Source organism: Protopterus annectens, chromosome 11.part0 (assembly GCF_019279795.1).
Source record: "Protopterus annectens isolate FY-2018-M chromosome 11.part0, PAN1.0, whole genome shotgun sequence".
Taxonomy (NCBI): domain Eukaryota; kingdom Metazoa; phylum Chordata; order Ceratodontiformes; family Protopteridae; genus Protopterus; species Protopterus annectens.
Window position 1 is genome coordinate 557,774,325 of NC_056745.1, and position 22,352 is coordinate 557,796,676.

The 22,352-nt window shown below is 38.3% G+C and overlaps 1 protein-coding gene across 1 annotated transcript in view; it reads left to right on the forward strand.

The window, feature by feature from the left end:
* The window catches only part of PTPRQ (protein tyrosine phosphatase receptor type Q), a 4,272,575-nt gene that overhangs the window by 2,825,628 nt on the left and 1,424,595 nt on the right, over window positions 1–22,352 (forward strand). Inside the window, exon 26 of the mRNA XM_044087226.1 lies at window positions 1,046–1,204. Within this exon, the coding sequence (XP_043943161.1) occupies window positions 1,046–1,204 (159 nt within the window). The remainder of the gene's footprint in view (window positions 1–1,045; window positions 1,205–22,352) is intronic.

Genomic DNA, 22,352 nt, shown 5'->3' on the forward strand with positions numbered 1-22,352 from the left:
ATGAGTTTTGTTTAGCAAGCTTCTCAGGTTCATGTTTAAATTAGGAGATCTGAGTTTCAATGAGGGAGATTACTGATGTTATGGGCGACTGGTATGTTCAGTGAGAGGGGTGTTTAATTTAAGGATTGAGGGTCTAGATTAGGATGCATGTCACCACTTAGGGTAGTCTGAGTTGAATTAACTGGGTATAGGTGAAGAGTCTGATAAGTAGTCTAGCATATTCATGCAGTAAGTTTGGATTAGCTTGTGAGTTTGAATATTTAAATGAGAAGAATTTGGTATTAGAGCTGTTCTAGTGTTGTGATGATATTCTAATATTGTTTAAAGGGTGTAGTGTGGGGTGATGACTGGATTAGTGGGAAAGCAGACTACAGTGACTTGTTGATTTTGATAGGATATAGAAAGGTAAGTAGTAATAAGCAAACTAAATAATGCTGGGTTTTGGAGTAGAATAGTGTTTCTATTTAATGTAGAGTTAAGAAGGCTTATGGTGACAGGGCTGAGTCAAAGCGGGTATGTATAAAGACGGGAGGGGGTTGAAGTAATAATTAGTGAACAAACACTGGTAGACTATGTGACTAATTAACTACTGTTGGTGTGAATGCTGTGATTGGTGACTAGTGAAAGGAGGCAGGTACACTAGTTAAGTATAAATTTATGGGTAGGGGAGCAGAGTGAGGGTGAATGAAGTGGGGAAAAAACAGTGAGGCAGACTGGGTAACAGAGAAAAAAAATCAGCCACCCAGAAAGCCACAGCTCAGTACCAAGAAATTAAACTGCAGTAGTTAAACTGCTTGCCACTACATACATTAAAGAGCTATTTAGACCTTTGCAATAGCGACTATAAATCCAGTTGTAAAAATGTTTATTTTGTTTTGTTTAGATTAAACTGAATGACTCAGAAAGAAGAAACCAACTGATTGGTTACCAGATACCCACTTATATAAAAAGTATTGTGCTAGTAACTCTATTTAATGTAGGTTAGCAAAGTAAGAAGCAAATAAAAGCAATAAAAATCACATCATGGGTTATATTTATCTTACAGCACCACCTTTTCCTGATAAAAAGCCCAGTCCAGCCTATGATAAGAGTGGAGCTCTGCTTGTTACAGCTACAACAATTTCTGTTCCAATGCCTTTATGCTTCTTTTCTGACAACCATGGACCAATTAAAACAATACAGATTATTGTTTCAGAATTAGGAGGTAAGAGTTAAAAAATGAATGTTTTTTTTTCAATTTGTATACATGTTTTACATCTACTTGACATTTTATTTAGTGCATTTTGTTGTCTGTCTACCTATGCCAAGGTTCTTTGCAGTGCCACACTGGTGAGAAAAAAAAATTAAAGTATAAGATTTTTGTTAGTGTTCCTGTTGGGAGGCAGCATCTTTCAGTGCAATCAGAGTGGCTTGTGTCTGACCATCCCTCTACCTTCTGTTATTCAGATTTTCTCAAACTGAATCTGGCTACCTGGAGTCATCTTGGAGGCTTACCATTTGCAACTTAGAAACTGGAAGCTGGGTGTTGTATACTCTGAGGGCAGTTATGCACAGGGTAGATTCTGCCAGTATAGGCACTGACAATTGAAATTGGCTTAAGGATGTGGATTGGCACTTCAATGGGGCCAAGGGACAAGAATTTGGTAAACAGTGAGAAATTACATGCTAGATATGATCAAGCTCACCTCTATGTACAGAAACGGCTCTGAAACCTGACTTCTCTGTCAGTGTAATTTCTCTTTCTCTGTCTTGCTCTCCAGATCTGCACTACTCATGATGAATGGTCTTTGATGGATTTTAGGACACTTACAAGTCTATGACTAAAGAGATGGAGTGTTTTTTAATGTTATTATTGCCTCACTGCAGCTGCAGTTCACAGAGAGGACATTAGGATGGCTGTGCTTTTGCTCTACAGAACATTCAGGCATTTTTTCCAAGATGCTACCTATCAACTCAATAGTATCATTCTGAAACTCAATCACTCGGGTAAGGAATGGCATAGAAACAGAGAGGGTGTGTGTGTGTGGAAGGGCTGGCTACCTAGATCTGACCCAGAGTGCTGAACTGTTGGCTAATTTTTAAAGAAGTCATACATTATGCAGGCGCCATATTAAAGACAAGGAGATTCATAAGTATGCTTGGTAACAAAACACCTTGGGCTAAAGGTCGGTGATCGAATTTCCAGTCATATCATTAGACCTTAAGCTGCATTTTCTCACAAGGAAAGGGTCAAAAAACATCAAATAATCACTACCTGGTGGTGCCTGGATTAACAAGCATTAAGAATTACTTAAAAATAACATGCAGAGGTGTTTATGCAAGTCAAGCTCATCTGCTTCTTCCCAGAAGAAGGTGACTATTTTACAAATGTAGCTTGCGACAATAGGTCTGAGTGAATCATGCTCAAAATCTCAATTATTGATACAACAAGTGGCAATAAATGATGTTTGGTTCATATCTTCATGGTAATGTTAGAACCTTCAATTGGGCATGAAGACTGAAGACAGCTATCATAATGAAGAACCATCCATGCAGTGGTCACTGAGAACTCTTTGGAGTCATTTGAGTTAAGAGTAAGCCAGAATGGCTACAGCAACAGAGCTTGCTAAAGCGAATCCTTATGGAGAAACTCATTACTGAAAATAAATATGACTAATTCCATTCTTTTTTCCTCCTGTTCCTCATCCATAGGATCTTGATATTTCTTTTACGTTCTACTTGTGTAGCTCTTTTTCTCATCAGCTAATCTTAGCTAATTTTTAATTCATAAACTCTATATTTTACTTTCCCTTCTCCTTTCTCTCCTCCATTTTCTTTTCAAATTTCTATATATTCTTCTCTCATTGTAGCTTCCAAAGGGCCTTCGTTTTTCTCTGTATCCCCTCCTCCTTTTTTCCTCAATTGTTTTTATTGAAACTTTTAACAAAGCATTAATATATGATAATAGAAATATTATAAAACAATATACATAGCTAAAAGAGCAATAATAAACTAAAATAACTATTTACAATGGTGGCTACTATAAAACAAAGCTTTTTAAACAGAAAAAATGTGATGAGTAGTTGTTAATTATTAAAGTCTGTTTATCCAGCAGTTCTTTGAATTTCAACCATATATTATATGAACAGGTGATTGTAGATGTTCTTGTCTTGATCTTGGTAAGTTCAAGATGACAGACTTCAGTTGCCAAGTGTATAAATTCCTTCACAGAAGGAGTAGTCTCATTCTTCCAGTTATTGCCCATGAATTTTCTTGCTATGTTAAGATACTCCATAAAAGAGGGTATTTTATTTTTGTGGCACAAGAAGGAATAAGTGTATTAAATAAAATAAGAGATTTGGTCAGCATAAATTTATCATTATAAACAGACTGTAAAAGAGAATTCATATCATCCCAATATGTTTTAAGTTTTATACAATCGTAAAACATAAGTTGCCCGTCCGCCTTAACATACAGTTTAGATCTCCAGCATACTATGTCTTTATTAAGCATCAATTCAACTTTATGTGGTGTGATAAAGGTTCTATGTAAGAACTTCCAAGAGAATATCCTCCACCTTAGTGATGAAGTAGTTTGTTTTGAAGATTGGAGTATTAGTTTTTTATCATCTTCACTTGGGGAGTTATTATTAACAAGTCTAAAATAATCCCAATCACTTTTGTGACATACTATTAATTTCTTAAGTACCTTGTACATTTTAGAAAGAAGTCCCTTTCTAATTATATTCTGGTGCAGTATTAATGATATGGTCAACATTTTGTAACTTCCCATTGTCTAGTAATTGATACCAGCATAACAGGTTTTTGTCTTTAAATGTAGTCACTTATGTTAAATTAAATCCATTAACACTGTTTTGAGTGTAGGCAATTGGAAATACAAAGAAAATCCATGCTTTATATTCAGGGTTCCTGAAAATTAAACATTTTAAATGAGGTTATTATTATATATAATGAATCAACTGGTTTGTTTTTGTTTTCTATAAAATAGTCTTCGACTAGCCAATGCAATTTATTTGTAGCTATTTTAGTATGATATGACTTTGTTAAATTATTGGATTATACCAAATACCTCTCTGAATATCTTTCCATTTGGCGTTATAATTATTTATCCAAGAAATTATTGTCTTAACAATTGAGGATAAGGAATATAATTCTAAATCTGGAAGACCAATACCACCTGATGTCCAAACTCTAATGTGATGGTTTAAAGCCAGTCTAGGCTTATTAGGAAACCATAAATATCTCAGAACCAAAGAGTTACACTCATATTTTTGTGAGTGGGAGGGATAAAGATTGTATTTTATATAGAATTTTAGAAAGGATAATTAATTATAGAGAGTCTCTCTTCCATAGTGAAAATGTATTAAGAGTTTGTTTTATGGACTTTGTTATTATTATACTTAAGACTTGTTATATATGTAATATTATTAGACAAGATTATCTCTAAGTACATGATTTTGCCATCTTTCACAATGTATTTATGTAATTTATCTCTTTTATTAATATTATAATTAACAGGTAGTATTTTGTGCTCATTCTCATTACAACCGAGTCCTAATTTCTTCTGAAATACTTCTATTGCTTGGAATACTGCAATAAGAGAAAAATTGCAATCAATCAAAATTAATAGGATGTCATCTGCAAATAATTGTATTTTGGGGGTTAAATCATTTTTATTTGTATGCCTTTGATGATTTTATTTGATCTTATATAATTTGCAAAAGGTTCCATAACTAGAGCAAAAAAAGCAATGGGGACAAGGGACAATCCTGTTTAGTATCTTTAGTAGTCATGATTGATTGGGAAGCCTATCTTAATGTATGCAAAAGAGTTTTCATAGAGAAGTTTGTGTAATTGTGAAAAATCACATTCTTCCAATGCTAATAGTAAGCAATCCCAATTAACTGAATCAAATGTACTACTGATATGCAGACTAACAAGTTAGTTCTTTTTTGAATTATTACTATAGTCAATTATTGAGAGAATTATCTTGATATTATCATAGATGTCCCTGTTCTTTATAAACCCAGCTTGATCATTGTGTATCAACCCTGGAAGAAATTGCTTTATTCCAGAGGCATACATTGCAATGAATATTTCATAATCTACATTTAATAATGACATTGGTCTATATGAAGAACAAAAGTCCTTGTCAGGTTTTAAAACTGGGGATATTAGGGTGTATTTCCAGGCTGGTGGTACAGTCATAAGTCTTTTAACTATTGAAGATATCTCTGGTAAAATACTCAAAAACCCATTCCCACATCTACCATAAAAAAACTTCTCCAGAAACTGAAACCTTGCTCCGGTGCTCCTGACAACATTTCCTCATACTTTCTTAGTATAGCCACCAAAGCCATTGTCTTCCCCATCTCTATTTTAATCAATCGTTCAATCCAAGAAGGCTATGTACCCCAACTTTAGAAAATGGCCTTCATCTTACCCCTTCACAAAGGGGGCAAAAACCATATCACAAATTTCTGTCCTATCACCATCTTATTCCCCATCTCCAAAGTTCTTGAAAAATGCATCCATCTACAACTCCTACCCTATCTTATAGACAACCACTTACTAACTCCCACACAGCATGGTTTCAGACCAGGTCACAGCACTACCACTGCTCTTCTGTCCTTCCTCATAACTGTTAAAGCCCATGGCTCTGGCTGTACTGTATCTACCCTCCTACTGGACCTCTCTAAGGCCTTTGATACCATCTCTCATAACCTTGTCCTAACTAAACTCTCTAATCTAAACCTACCCCTTTCCTCTCTCAAATGATTCTCCAGTTACCTCTCAAATAGACAACAAGCAGTTAAATGGAAAAAAGCCACCTCCCCATTCCTCAACACCCCCATAGGTATACCACAAGGCTTCATACTGGGTCCTCTCCTGTTTAATATTTTCATAAATGATTTCCACCACTCAATCCCTAACGTAAATCTTATCCAATACGCAGATGTTTCAACTATAATCTGTTCTTCCTCCTCTATCTCCACTCTCTTAAAACTAACCCAAGATGCCTTCTCTACCACTGAACAGTGGATGAGAGACAATCACCTAGCACTCAATGCCTCAAAAACTAAACTTATGTTATTTACCCCTTCTAAAACCACTATAGATAAAAAAAACATTCTCCATCACCAGCCACAGCAATATATCTCTCGATCTAGTATCTGAGACCAAACTATTAGGTGTCTTCATTGTCGTTGTTGTTGTTTGTCTTTTGACTTTTCCCAGTTAGGGCTCGCCACAGCAGAACTCCAGTCTGTTAATGATTGCCAGTAGAGTTTTACAGTGCCGAGGTGCCAGTTCGATACCCAACCTTCAACGAAGGCACGTCCATTCATGCATGTCTTTTGAATGCCACTCAACCACGGGGAGTGGCGTTCAAAAGACATGCGTGAATGGGCGCACCTTTGTTGAAGGTTGATCAGCTTAAATTCATCTCCAACCTACAAATAAACATAAAAAAACACCAGAAACATGGTATGCTCTACTGCCATTGTCACTGTCTCACTCCCTCTACTAAGTTCACTCTCTCTACCACATTCCTCATCCCTTCTCTCCTATATGGTGCCCCACTCCTAACTAACCTACAATCCACACATAAGTCAAAACTCTCCTCCTGCTATAGTAAGATTGCCAAGTTTGCTACTAGCCACAAATCTTCTACCCATCACTGTATCGCCCTTCACAAACTAAATTGGTTAGAGCTACCCAATATCTCACCTACATTCAACTCACTCATGTTCACAAGCTCATTTTTAGCCCCTCCCTCTCTCCCTCCTTATCATCCTCATTTGAAATGCACCTTTCAGAAAGATCCTTAACATCCACTAATCAAAACTTGATAGAATTGCATAAACCCACCCACCCCCCTGGCAAAAATCTCCTATCCTTTGCCCTTGCGTGTCAATGGAACTCCCTACCACCATCCATCCATACCATCTCTAGTCACTCTTCATTCAAGACCTCACTTCACTCACACCTAACATCTTTCTAGGAATGCTCCTGCTCCCAACCCACATAACCTCTTTTCCTTTCTATACCTCAGACATCTCATGTACTCCAGAGTCCTATTAATTTCCTTGTAAAGTACTAGCAAAAATTTACAACAATTCTTATTTTTCTTAACTTTGTTTATTTCATATTGTATCTTTAAATACTGTGATTTTATTTGTACTTCTGTATTTACTGTAATATAATTACTTGATTATAACTTTTGTTATTGTGGAGCTTTTCTCCCCAGGACTCCATTGAAAACAGGTTCTTCTTGACCCACTGGACCATCCTGGCAAACAAACTGCAAATAAATAACTCCTTTGTCATCATTTTGTATAGTTCAGGTATTATACTATTGTTTCCAGGTGCCTTATTGAGTTTTAATTTATTAATTTGAATTTTGAGTTCAGACATTGATATAGGCTTACCAATTATTTTTATTTGATACTTTGACTGCCTACTTTCAGTATATTTTTTATAAATGTTTTAATTTAATTAGATCTTGTGTATCCATTGTTGGTTTGTATTGATTAATCTTATTAAAATGAGACCTTGAAACACACAGACTATCTTCTGTTTCAGTAACCTTCTTTGTACTACTAGAGGAGTAGCACAGTTTTCTTGCTCTGCTACTCTATTTCTATGTCTGACAGGAAAGTTTATTTTTATTTTGAACAAAATCAGTTACCTGATACTACATAGAAAGATGTTATCTAAAAATTTCTAAATATTTGAATTTTTTTCCTATCAAATTATTCATTTGAAAGGTCTGTACCAGTAGCTGTGAGATGAGTCATTCAAAGACAAGCTCTCATGACATCCTTTAAAGAAAGAATACCACTCTGTTCTTTCTAACATGCAAGAACTTTCTTTAAAAATTAACAGAATGAATAACAAACTGGTACATATGGAACAGAAACACAAAATTTTAAAACAGAAAACTCATATCTGGAATGGAAGATGCCCTTAATGACAGAGAAGGCAGAGTATACAAAGATGAAAACAACAATGAATTTCTACTGTGACAGAATAGCTTATTACTAAACAAAATTGATGACTTGAAGAACAGTTCCAGGAGAAATAACATTCCCATTTTTTGACTGCCTATAAAATAGAGGGTGAGCACATGATCAACTTTCCTACTGCCTGGCTTCCTAAGACTCTGAATTTATCTGAAGCTATGTCATATGGTATAAAAAGATCACACAGGTCTCTGGTTTCTACTTTATCAAAAACTAACTCATCACCAAGATCAGTAATTGTTAAGTTATTGTTAAGTTGTTCTCATCCCAAGACAAGGAGCAAATACTTAAAATTGCCTGGTCCAAATCTCCTATTAAACTGGATGACAATCTGTATCCTCTCCTTCTAACCTCCTTCTCTTTTTTCCAAATAAGCATCTCATATTAATGCAGCCCCTTAACTAACTGTGATACTGTCCTTTATTCCCTTTTATCTATCTCCCTACCTCCCTCTAACCTAACCTATTCTTTTTCCTGTTTGTACTACATAATAGTATAATAGTATTTTATATATATATATATATATATATATATATATATATATATATATATATATATATATATATGCAGAGAGAGAGGTGTGTGTGTGTGTGTGTGTGTGTGTGTATATATATATATATATATATATATATATATATATATATATATATATATATATATATATATATATATATATACACACACACACACCTTACATCCGTTAGGGTCTATATTAGAACACTGAACATTTAAAATGTTGACTGTTCTAATATCTACCCATTTTCAGTTAATGCTGAAAATATCGAAGAAGCAGAAAACCAAATTCTTTCCTAGGGAAAGAATTCAGTTGTCCGTTTCTGTTGCTTTGGTATTTTCAGTGCTCTTTTTGAAAGTTATGGGTCGGGTTCAGGTAAGTGTGCGATTGAGTGTGGGTTAGGTATGTGTGCGATTGTGTGGACATGAGGGTTAGGGCGGGTCAGGTGAGTTAGGGTTAGGGTGGGGGTGAGGTGAGTGTGCGATTGTGACAGACCTTAGGGTTTGGGTTTGGGTTAAGGTAAGTGGATAGTTAGTGGTGTGTGTATAGCTTAGTGTAGGGTTAGGTGTAAGATTTTAGGTGTGTGTGGATTGCTGTTTGTTTGGTGTGCTTGTGTTGTGTGTATGTGTTTTGGAACAAAAAAATTTGCTGTTCTGAACGTTCGATGCTTGGTATTTTTGATTGGTAGGGTTCGATATAGAACAATCAACATTTTGAATGTTCGGTGTTCTAATATAGACCCCGTCCATTATTTCTCTTGTTAAACCAATATTTTAAACTAGGAAACTATTCTCTCATTAACAGCATATGATAGTACCTTGACCTACTTTGAAATGCATATTTAATTTAAAATATATACACAATTTCATATTGTTAACAGTTGTCTTGCACATTTGATATTTCATAGGTATCACAAGGGATAAGAAACTAAGAGTAATGCTACTCAACGCCAGAAGTCTAAACCTCAAGATGCACACACTTGAAACTCTCCTTAGCATGGAAAACATCGATATCTGTGCAGTAACAGAAACCTGGTTCAAGGCTCCCGAGAGCACCCCAGCACTACCAGGTTATACCTCATAGCATGCTTTTCGGCCCCAAAACTTGGACCGAACCACAAAAGGAGGGGGAGTATCAATATTCGTCAAAGATACCCACACCTCCAGGTTGGTGGCACAGCACGAAGCATCAGAGACTATCCATGTGCAACTAACAGTGGGTAAAACTGCCTTCCAGTTTATAGCCTGCTACAGACCACCCTCCCAAACCCAGGAATCCCACTCAGCCTTCCTGAGAACACTGGAAAATATGAAGGTCTCTCCAAACACCATTATATTGGGTGACTTCAACTACCCAAACATAGACTGGGAGTATTACTCTAGCTCCAACACCCTAGCCCAAAGGTTCCTAGAATTTATAAACTCAAATGCTATGGAACAACTTGTTACCACTCCCACAAGAGGGGAAAACATACTGGACCTGAGCATCACCAACATGGGGGCTCTATGCTGCAGACCAGAAGTGTATCCCTCACTGGTAAGATCAGAACATAAACTAATCTCACTGGATATTCACATCCCGACCCCATCCCCTGCCCAAAAAACCACAGTGAAAAACTTCTCTAAAGCAAATTTCACACTCCTCAAAACCGAGGTGGAATCCTTCAAAGCCCCTGGGCCTGTGGAAAATATGGCCCAGACCACAGAATCCTTTATAAACGCATTCTATGAACACCTTCAGGAATGCATGGATCATGCAATCCCAAATAAAACCAAGACCCAATCCTCCAAAGGCAGGCGTCCTGTCTGGTGGACCCCAGCCATAAACAAACTATACAATAGAAGGAGGAATCTACTATATGACAGAGCAAAATCCCAAAAAGGGAATGCATCTCTGATCAGTATTAGCAAAAAACTATGGGCACTCATAAAATCATCTAAGGCCAGCTTTGAGAGAAAAATTGCACAGGACACTAAGGATAATCACAAGGCTTTCTTTAGTTATGTTAGGAACCTGGGTGGGAATTCCCAGATATGCTCAGAATTAGTCCAAAATGACAAAAAATACACTGAACCCACAGACATTGCCAACATCCTAGCTGACAGGTTCAGTGCAAACCCCCCCCCTCACCAAAAGGGCAAATATCTATCCCAGCAGAGTGCTGCCCCCCTGACATCTCAGATGCTCAGGTAAGAGCCGCCCTCTCCAAAGCAAAAACACAGCATCAATGGGACCAGACAGTGTCCCGGGCTGCGTCCTACATGTACTCCAAGAAGAGCTAAACCCAATCATAAAACTACTGTTCAATCTCAGCCTTACTACAGGATATGTACCCAAAGAGTGGCGTACAGCAACAGTGGTCCCTCTCCACAAAGGTGGTGCCTCAATGGATCCTGGAAACTATCGCCACATAAGCCTGACTAGCTTGGTCTGCAAAGCTATGGAAAGGATCATCATGGACCTCATAAATAAAGATATTGGGGACCTACAGACACTGGATCCTACCCAGTTCAGCTTTGTTAAGGGCAGATCCTGCCTCTTAAACCTGGTTGATTTCTTTGAAACAGTCACCAAGGCCATTGACTAGGGGAAGGTGGTCCACACAGCCTACCTTGACCTCGCAAAAGCCTTCGATACAATACCCCACTCGGGCATTATAGATAAGCTCACCAGCTTAAATATAAACCCCTATGTCACTAGATGGGTTGCAAACTGGCTCAAGCACAGAACCCACATGGTTAGAATTGCTGGAACCATGTCAGACTCCAAACCAGTTACAAATGGCATCCCACAAGGCTCAGTCCTGGGACCTCTCTTGTTTGGTATATATTTCTCGGAGGTACAGGCCAAAACGGAAGGACTGTGGCTGACCAAGTTCACAGATGACTGCAAACTAGGTGCCATAATCAACTCTCCAGCTGACACAAGCATCCTACAAAAGGGCCTCATAGAAACAGACAACTGGTGCCAGAGCCATGGCCTCAAGCTAAATGCCAAAAAGTGTATTGTCATCCCCTTTGGCAAAAACAAATTGCCCACAAATTACCACATAGGTGGTAATCCATTAAGTACGGAAGAAGTAATTAGGGACCTGGGGACCCAAGTTGATAGCAATCTCTCATTTGAAAACCATGTGGCCAAGGTGGTTAGAAAAACATTTTATATAGCCCACCTAATCATGAAGGGATTCACATCTAGATCAGGGGAGGTCATTGTGCCTCTTTACTCATCCCTCATCAGGCCCATAATTGAGTACAATGCCCCTTTTGGGATGTACCTTACCAGACACCTGCAGCAACTTGAAAGACCCCAAAAGTACCTCACCAAGAGGATAAAAGGGTTCAAATAGATGCCATATGCTGCCTGATTACAGAAACTCCAGCTCTACTCAGTGGCATACCGCCTGCTCAGAGGCGATCTGTGCCTGATGTATAAAGCCATGTCCAACCTGGAATTAATGGACATGCTGCACCTCAGAAAATCCAAATCCCATCGAGCTACACGCTCAAGAGACTTGAACCTCAGCAGTGAAATAAATAGGACATGCTGGAGGGACAGATTCATAACCCAGAGGCTCCCTTCACTCTGGAATAAAATCCCAGTCCAGGTTAGGCAGAGTCCCTCATTGACTCTCTTCAAGAGGAATCTTGATGAGTGGATGGGAGATCGTAGGTTTACCCCGGGTATCACTTCTGTGTCACTGTTAGACAGAGGCACAGTATACTAACCTCGAAAAAGGGCATAGCAAAATTCATTTAAAATGGGTGGTGAAAGCCAAACACACTCTGGCTAGGCTTATAAATGCCCTAGGGCAGATAGCCTAGTATGAACCTATGAACCTATGTCTAAGTTATACGCAATTTTCTATTCTATATAGTTCTCTTGTATTTTTTGCTTTCTGTGTATTATCTTTGTAATTTTTATTGTTGTTTTCTGAAGCTTTTCTCACTGGCCTCTGCTGAAAAATGTGTACTGTAGACCCAGTTGTGCTTTCCTGGTAAACAAATGTTATTATAAATAAATAAATAGTAAAAAATGTGAGAAATATGTTCACAACTTCTTCCAAAATTATGGACTACACTTTCACTTACTAACAAGAGAATCTAGCCATTAATATTTTTCAAAAATAATCTTGATATACATGTAACAACAGAAAATATCAACATAGTGTTATTACAGTCAAATCCTTTAAACCCAGGAGTGTGTAGATTCCATGAGATCTGAAAGCAGACGTTTCAAACCTTTCAGTGCTTTGAGATGGGAAGGCATCATTTCACACAGGTTGTACGTAAGAGCACAAAAGTGCTGGTCAGCTCTGCAGATATCCCTTGAAAACAAAAGTAGCATTAAGACAAACTCCAAGTGGAGATGCCCTTCCTAAAAGACTCAGTGCTTAAGTTCTGTGGTGGGATGAGGTCCATCTCTACTTGAAATCATTTCAAAGATTTTTAAGGCATTTGACAAGACTAGGTCATGTGACTTCTTAAGTAATGCATGGAAGGCACGAATACTGTCTCTGGACTGCTAAATGATGCTGCTGAGCCTGTCTTTGAGAGGACAAAAGGCGGTATTTCATCTACAGGAGGATGACACTACTCAGCTTTCCTGGAAATGCCCATCCCAAAATAATGGAAATGCATAGCTAGGGTAGGCAAAATGCCCCTGGTGAAAGCTGTTGGGGGATAGTTTGTAAAAGAAATGCTGGTCTTTTACTGGAAGTAGTGTTTGCAATCATCTGAACACCAAGAAATGTCACTCTTTCAGATACTGATGTCATTTCATCTTGGGAAGTAAGTGCAGATCAGTCCCTGTCATTGCAAGATTACAAGCAGTAAGTAGCTACAGTCTTAATTGTGATTGGTTAAATGATTTCAAAAAGTGCTTACAGACTGCATGTGTGTGTATTAGAAATTGTAGCAAAGAGTTAGTTTACGCATTTTTTGAAATATGTTATCATGTAACAATGACAATATGCTGCCATTATGTCTAATTCATAATAGTTCTTTTACCTCTTTACTTGTAAAGGACATTTTGCATAGATAAATATAATTCAGAAATATTATGACTTACAGAGGCCTGGGGATATCTATACCATCTTAAAACTATATCAATGTGCTGCATGCAGTTTGCTTAAACACAGGATTATTCACTTGAAAACAGATACTTATGGTTTACACATATTTTGTAAATGTATGGTAGCATCTTTTGAAGAGAGAGATATTTTTGAACAGTAAGATGAGGTTGGGGGCAATAGCATGAAACTTATTTGTATTTATTTGCTTTTGTTTACTGGGAAAGTCTGATTGGGCACACATCCAATTTTCAGGGGAGGCCAGGGAGAAATGACCCATTTTAAAGAGTGAGTAGAAGGCAGTTATACAAGGTTTACATAATAAATGTACATACATAAATAGACTAGTAATGATATGACCATTAATTAAAAATAAATGTACATACATAGAATAGTAAATGTATATACAAAGAATTGTAATGGTTTAACAGTTAATAAAGACATGACAGTTAATGAATACAGTAAAATATTAGCTAATATCAAGTTTATAAGAGTCTAGTTACTTTTAAATGGAATCAGCTGAAAATAAATATTGGGCAGGAGACAATGCAGTAATTATACGATGAAGATGGTTGCTAACTATGAAGGAGTATCGAGGAGGTTCACTTAAGAGGGAGGTAGAGATACTAGTGGAGGGGGTAGACTGAATATAATGTGAATATTACTGGCTATTCTTCTGTGAAATTCTGAACATTTATTAAACAAGAGCTTTGGGAGGAACAATTCATATTCTTTATAGGCTGGGGAACAGTGTTTCAGTACAGCCTGGGAAATGATCTTTCAGTACAATCTAAGGAAGAGGGTTACAGTACAGGCTGGAGAACAGTGTTCGAGCACAGGCTGAGGAACAATCTTTCAGTAAACTCTGGGTAACAGTGTTTCAGTACAAGCTGGGGAAGAATGTTTTAGTACATGTAAGGGAACAATGTTTCAGTACACTAAATGGAACAGTGTTTCAGTATACTCTGGGGAACAGCATTTCAGTACAGACTGGGTAACAATGTTCAATACACTCTGGAGAACAAACAATGTTTTAGTACAGGCTTTGGAAGAGTGTTTCAGTATAAACTGGAGAACAATGTTTCAGTACAGGCTGAGGAACAATGTTTCAAATATACTGTAGGGAACAGTCTTTCAGTAAACGCTGGGAAACAATGCTTCAGTACAGGCTAGGAACAGTGTTTCGGTACATGCTGAGAAACAACCTTTCAGTACATATTGGGGAGCAGTGGTTCAGTACAGGCTGGGGAAGAGAGTTCCAGTACATGCTGAGAACAGTGTGCCAGCTATTTAGACTTGCATAGCTGTGTCAGTTACTATAGATTTGCTAATCCAGTGTACTTTTTAGACTAGAAAAAGGCCTGTGACCAGTTTACTGGCCTGCACTGTAGTAGGTCCTGCAGGAATACAGAGTACTGGGGTGATTGCTGCATACTTTCCACACAGTGTAGAAATACAGTGAGAGTAACTTTGACATTTTATCATTTTCTAATTGAGATTAATTCATTCACAATGACTGTTAGATCAACAAAGGTGCATCCTGCCTCTACCATTAACTGATTTTAACTAAAAGATTAACAAGATTGGTAAACCTTTGAAACTTCTCAGCTTTGGGACCCAGAGACAGCAATTCTCTTCTTTTAGACAATACTGCCCTTTTGACCTCATCATATCATGGCCACAGACATATACTAAGGTGACTTGTTTGAGCGTGGCATGGTGGAATTAAAAGCAATAACTTTGAATGGAAAAGCATGGTGCTGTCCTGAATAAAAAAGTGAATCGTTTGCTTCTTTCATTTATCTTTTGTGTCATTCATGAGTTATGCCATAGGGTGGAATGAGAATGACAAGTGAAAAGGATCAGCAGCTACAGGACCGTTTACATTGCTAAAGCTCATTCTAGTGTGAGCTGTGAACCACACTATATGATAAAGCAGAATCTGCATTGTCAAACAAAGCCATTATTGGCTTGCTGGTCAATTTATCTCCTATTTTATATGATTTTTCTTATACGTATTCTGTGCAAACATTTCAACTATATCTATAATTCTTCTTTTTTATATTTAGTTGTCTTTTTCATCCTTCATTACATTCATTTTTTCTCATTATATCTCAAGCTACTTCCCAAAAAGGGAAATTAATTTCTTTTCTTTTTCCAAATACTAATTTTGTCTAAATAACAATTTTTTTCTTTATTATACTTATATAATTTATTTTCTTCTTCAATACATGCCCGTCCCTTTCCCTGCTTATGTCATTCTTTCCTTCATTGCGCTCCCTCTAATTTAAGTATTTCTTTATTTTTCTTTGTACATCATCCACCACTTTTGTCAAGCTGCCATAAAACAGCTTTATCATCATATAATCTTCCCACAATTGCATTCTTTGTTTTTTTAAGACATTACATTCCTGAAAATTTTTCTGTCAGTCGTTTTAACCCTTTTCCCTCATACATTTACATTTCACTCTCTCCTGTTATTGCCCAAACATCCCTATGATCTAAAAACTTTACTTCTCCAATTCCAACTTTTATTTATTTTATGTCATCTGTAAAGAATATATAATCAATCCCTGTTTTAAGTCCCCCTTATAAGTATATTATTTTCATTTATCTATTCTTAACCTACCATTATTTATAACCCCCTCAACATTTGTACATCTCCCACCACTATAATAAAGATATTTACTGCCACATAAATTTGAATTCCCTCAAATATTTTTTTTCATTACATTTTTAAATGCATACACTACTACTGTTCTGAAATCTTATGCCCCTTTCTTACTTCACACATGCTAAAACTGTCCCTGCCACCACCACAATTATGTCTAATATGTTCTAACTGTTCTCTCTCCACTAATTTAATCTTCTTTAGTTCAATGATAAGCATCTAGTATGAACCTGGATGCTATTTTTTAGCCACTAGCATACTTATATTATCTTGCTCTAAACTTTGTATATAGTTTTATGTTATTTTACTGTTAAATGTATATAATATCTTCTATATCTACTTATTGTTTTTTTTTTATGTAACAATTACTTATTGGCTGTTTGTATCTGTCTTGGAGCTTTTCTCCCCGGGCCTCTACTGAAAATGGACATATATCCAGCTGGACTAGCCCAGTCAACAAATGTAAAATAAATAAAATAAAATAAATAAATAAAATAATATTTTAATAACTTCACTTTTTAGTAATACTGCAATACCTGAACATGTAGCAGTCCCTAGAGTCCACACCAAATTTATTTTCCACATTGAAGTCCACCATTTTCTTTTTCTATCTACATCTTACATTAAGTAAAGAATTTATCTCTGCATCTGTTGTTTTTTTTCATATTATTCAAACATCAGCCCTCTTCTGACATTACTTTTCATGCTATTCAAATTTAGTGAAACCGTACTTATATTAACCTCTCTTTTGGCATTTTTTTTAGATCATCTTTAGATCACCTTTTCCTCCTCCTTATTCTTCCCCCCAATAGAACCTTCCACCCTTTTTTCTGACTCAGAGCTCACATCTCTCTATGTCTCATCACATTGGCTGCACCATCATTTGTTACAGTCTCGTATTTACATCTGTACAGAAATAACATGCTTTAGGTTGGCCCTAGTACTTAAATTGTCTTACTGTTCAGAATTACTGCATTTGAAATATGTTGCATTTTCCCATCCTTAACATCCACTGTTACCCACACTTTCCAAATCCTAGTGCACGCATTTTTTGATCACATTTTTATTTAACTTCATGTACTTTACTACATAGTGAAAACAAAATAGTTTTAATTTATGCTAATCCATATCTGAAGTCCAAAAATTGCACATTTTCTTTTCCTTTTTGATCATAGTCCCAAGCTGTGAAATAAACATTCCATAGTGCTACTCCATTCCTTTTTTCAGTCTCAGTCTTAAATTTTTCCACAAGGTTAAATCTTTCAAATGAGACTTCACAAAAATTTTCAGCTTCTGAATAATTAATGATCTTAAGTCTTTAATGTCAAACCCTAGTGACAAAGTAAGACTATCAATAATGTCATGAATGAAACAACCAGGAACACACCAAAGATGAAACAACAACCAAGTATCCACCAAAGAACGATTTATTCAAAATTTGATTTTTCTCTGACGTCTCGGCCTGAGCCTTCAAGGAGTACAAATGACTAAAACTCAATTCACATATATATACATAATCACTAATTGAATCAAATAATACAATTAGTAATAAAAAACACAATTAATCAATTTACAAGCATTCTCCAATTAAAATCTTCATTAAGACCTTCAGGGAATAAAGTTTTAAACTTTAAAATAAAAATAGCTTCTTTTTGTTGCAACAAACGTTTTGTATTTGAACAATTATATTTACAATTTGGTATTTGTTCTAAAATAGTTGCACATAAACCATTAGAATTACTATTGTGATACTGTAAAAAATGTATTGCTACAGGACTCTCTACTTTTTTGTTAATAATATCAATAATGTCATACCTTTTCACACTGCCTTCAATTTTACTTTTAATTTTTACCAATGATCATCTTCTCTATTGCTGGTGAGAAACTGCAATTCTTTGTCCCCTCTCAGTTCTTTCTTCCATTCTTCCTTGCCTTGCATCTGCATAATTTTCAACCTCTCCTTCCTTCCTTCCTCCTGTAATGCTCTCTCTTCCATGTCACTCCATTTTCCTTCCTCTTCATCCTTTGGATCTGCCTGGTGCATTTGTGTCTCCAGCCTCCAACGTCCAAGTCTGTAAAAATGATTTAATCTCCTTCTTTGACATTCAGTAAGTTGTCTTCAGCTCCTCTGTCCATCTTTGTTTCACTTTCTTCTATCTTTGAATTCCTGGAACCACAGTAGTAGGCCTCTGGCACCACCAAGTTATGTCCAGAGACTGCTTCATTTCCTCTCTTCCAAAGAGAAGGGGAAGTCCTCTGAAGTTCGAACCAAATTTTCCCTTGTTTTCTATGAATACAATTTCAGGTTCCCCTGAAAAGAGGCCTTGTGGGATTCAGTCAATAAAGAGTAGATAAATAAATAATAGTGAATTATGCAAAAGACCCTTCAAGTGAGCAACATAATTTTTTTAAGACTTGAAATGAGGAACATTCCTCATAATGATGCACTCATGAGAAGTATAAGATTTGACCACGGTAGGTATGAAAATGCTATTTACCTTAAAACGATCTTTGAAAATCAGTAAGTTGCACATCTGTAATTACTTTTCTTAAATATGTCCAGTTTTGCTGTGAAGGTGAGCATTGATATTTAGATGCAAGTTTTTTGGCAACATTTGGTCAGTACAACTGCTTTGAATTTGTAGGTCTATATTCGTTAACTGAATAAGTGATTTTCAGATGTGATGTGAGACACTAGCAGCAATGTAAGAACAAAGTAATTCACGTTTATGAAGAGGTATCAATACAAAAATAGAAAGGCACTATTTCATGCATCAGTATTTAGGAGTTATATCACATTTTACAGTTTTTAGTTAGTATAAACCAGGTTTAAGTTATTAAACTGCATTTTTTTCTAGGGTTTTAGTTGCAGGGAAAAGAAGCAGCATAGTGGCTAACAAGTTCTCTTTTAAAAATACCTCATGCTCTGAAGGTAAGATAGTAATTCATCCAGCTCTGCAGAACACTCTAGAAAGCTCTGCCTGCTCTGTGAAGATTTCATTTGTGATCATGAGGATGTTTTGCCACCTTGGATGTGATAAACATGAGGTGGTGTTAACTAAGAGTTGTGTATCTCAAGTCTGCTTAATGGTGTTCCAAGTGATTGTACCTCAGAAGTGCATATGTTATCACAATCAGTACTACAGGTAGCTAAGGTTAGTCCACCTACACAGTAAGGCACTCAAGTATGAGTGGCCAAACTGCTGTCCAGCCAATCACATGATATTGAAATGAACACAATAATTTAGTGATCTGAAGTAGTTGACTTCATTTGATCATCAACCTGTGGGAATTGGATCCAGATTGGATCTGAGACGGCAACTTCACAAGCATCTGATCCGAGCTCCAAGCTCCTCCCCTAACCCATAATACCCCTCCATCTTCTTCCTTCCCCCAGATCTCGTTTGCTGTGGCTTTTCCCAGTAGCATGGTCTCAGAGCTCCAGGCGTGATAGGTGCTTTTCAGACAGTTTTGGGGTATTTGTGTTGCTGGTAGTGACAGGTAGGTTCCTTTTCCCTTGTTTAACCTCCCCTTTCATTTTGCATGTTTTTTCAAAAAAAAAAAAAAAAAAGAAGAAGAAGAAAAGAAAAAGGTCAGTGTAGTTAGAGAAGGCCCTCCCTTCCCCCTCCTTGCTAGTCAGTTGGATGTGAGTGTGCATGATCGGGCAGGTTAGGGCTTGTGCCCTTTAACTTTGTCATGGAAGATAACCAGTCAAAGCTGTTTATTAGGAAGTGCACAGAGTGTGGCCATAAGTTGTCCCCGGTTGATGGCCACACTCTGTGTGTGGTGTGTTTGGGGGCCTCACATCTTTCAACAGACTGCCCTATTTGTGCAGGGTTTAACCCCAGGGCCCAGAAGGATCACAAGGCTAAACTAATCCTCAAGGGACTTCTTCCTGCATGGAGGCAGCTGTCTCCACTTCCCTTACAGTCACGGCTGTGACTACTTCTTCCTCAGCCACAATCTCTTCCTCTCCCTCCCAGACCAGGACTCAACCTCCTGTTAATAGGTTTGCAGATAGGGAGCATAGGAAAGACAAGGAAAAAGAAAAAGAGAAAGACAGAGACAAAGGGAGTAAGAGATCCCCAGACTGGTCTGATCCAGTGGGTCCTCCTCTGAACTAAAGATAGTTACCAGGCCAGTTACTCCTCAGCTCCACTCACCCAGATTCTTGCTGGAGGAGCATAGACCTTCTTCCAGGGCCTCTGCACATTGACTCTCCTGGTCGGCATCGGTGGCCTCATCACGTTCCACCAAACTTTGAGTGAGACAGACAAGGACAAAATGGTGCAAAGGTTTATTCACACCCAGATTCAGATGGGAGTCTTGTCAGCCCCTTCTCCCTCTGAGGGGGAGCTAGTTCCTTTTTTTTCCCCAATATCTCCTTCTCCAGTCCAACCCCTGGTATTGGAGTTTATGGATCCAAGAGGACCTGGAGTCAGGGAGTCAGCGCCGATGGTACTGAGTACTTTGACACCAGCTTTTACCTTGAGTGTGTCAGACCCGACTAGTTCGGACCCAAGCAACTCTCAGAGCTGAAGCCTGGGCATTGGATTCGAGGGGTTGGGTTTTTCACAATTGGCGTCGACTTTGTCAGGTCAGGACCCTCACCTCAGTATCTCGGCTACGGCAGGCTAGGCTCCGATCCCCCCATTGGATTTGGGGAGAGCAGCTTCCTTAATAATATCCAGGGAGGCTTGCTCACCCTTGGCTTTTGACGTAGTGGATAGGGTTCTCTCCAGTGGATAAAGGCCCCTGACCGTCTCCTCGAATTCTGCCCAACTCCCTCGACTCTGGGTGCATCTTCAGCCATTTTGCCCATGCAAGGACAGCCTGTGCTCGATGTTCCCCTCACTGTTCCCCTCGAGGAACCACAGGTAGTTTGAGAACCCTCTCAGGAGAGCCCCACCAAAGAGGTTCCTTGCAAACAAAAATACAAAAAGAGGCAACTGGACTCCTTCCCAGAGTCCCTCACTGAGGACACTGATTCTGATGAAGGGGAAGCTTCCTCCCAATCACCCCTTGATGATGTCTCCTTTGGAGACATCATGGAACTCCTGCGGCAGCGGGGGTGGTGGTCTGCCCCCAAACCTTCCTTGGATGAGTTGGTGTTTCTGGACACCTTCAGCATGGGCCTGTCTACCTCGTAGGTGTCCCGCCCCCCCGCAGATCCCTTGGTGGATCTTATTACCACCCGGGCTTGAAAGGAAATGGACACCATGGAGCTAATCCCGAAGCATCCCAACAAGATTTTGAGTCCTCTTGCAGACAATCCTCGTTGGAACAAGGGGTCCCCAGTAGATGTTATGGTGATAGCAGCAGCCACTAAGAAAGAACTAGCCCAGGAAAGTTCTACAGTCCATCCCCCCAACCGAGGACAATGGATTGTCTGGGAAAGCAGACATATGCTTCAGCCTCCTTTTCTATAAGGGCACTGAATTATTTGGCCCATGTCACTCAACTGCAGTCCGACCTGGTCAAGGAGCTAACTGAGTTACCCCTGGAGTTCATGTCACTGGTGCATAAGTGCATATTCTTCACATGAATGGCCACTCTCAAAGCGGTTTCTAATACATCCATGTGCCTCCTTTCACATACCACTGAAGGAGCAACAAGGGAGGCCAGGTCTGGCTCAGGCTATGTCATTTCACAGAACCCTCTAAGGCATCTTTCAGGAATGCCCCTTATGATAGTTCTTCCTTGCTTGGGAAGACTGTTCATGAGACGTCGGTGCAGAGTGAAATGGATGGGAAGACACTGTCTGCCATTGGGATCTGCTTCTCTAACTCCCAAAGATCCTTTTCCAGGAATCAGTGGGGCAAAAGAAGATGTGGTTCCAGAAATCTCAGTATTCCCAGGACTCTCAGGACTCATCTTGCCCCAGAGGCAGAGAGGGACCAGAAAGATGCCAGCTCAGAGGTGGGGGGGGTCCGAGAAAGTTTGGGTCTTGCGATCCATTCTCTGACAGACCCATGCAGCAGCCCCTGAGGAGTTGCCCAACTGCTTTGCTCTGGAGGCAGTTGGAGGTCACATTTTGCTGCACCTGACAGCATGGGAGTCCATGTTGACAGAC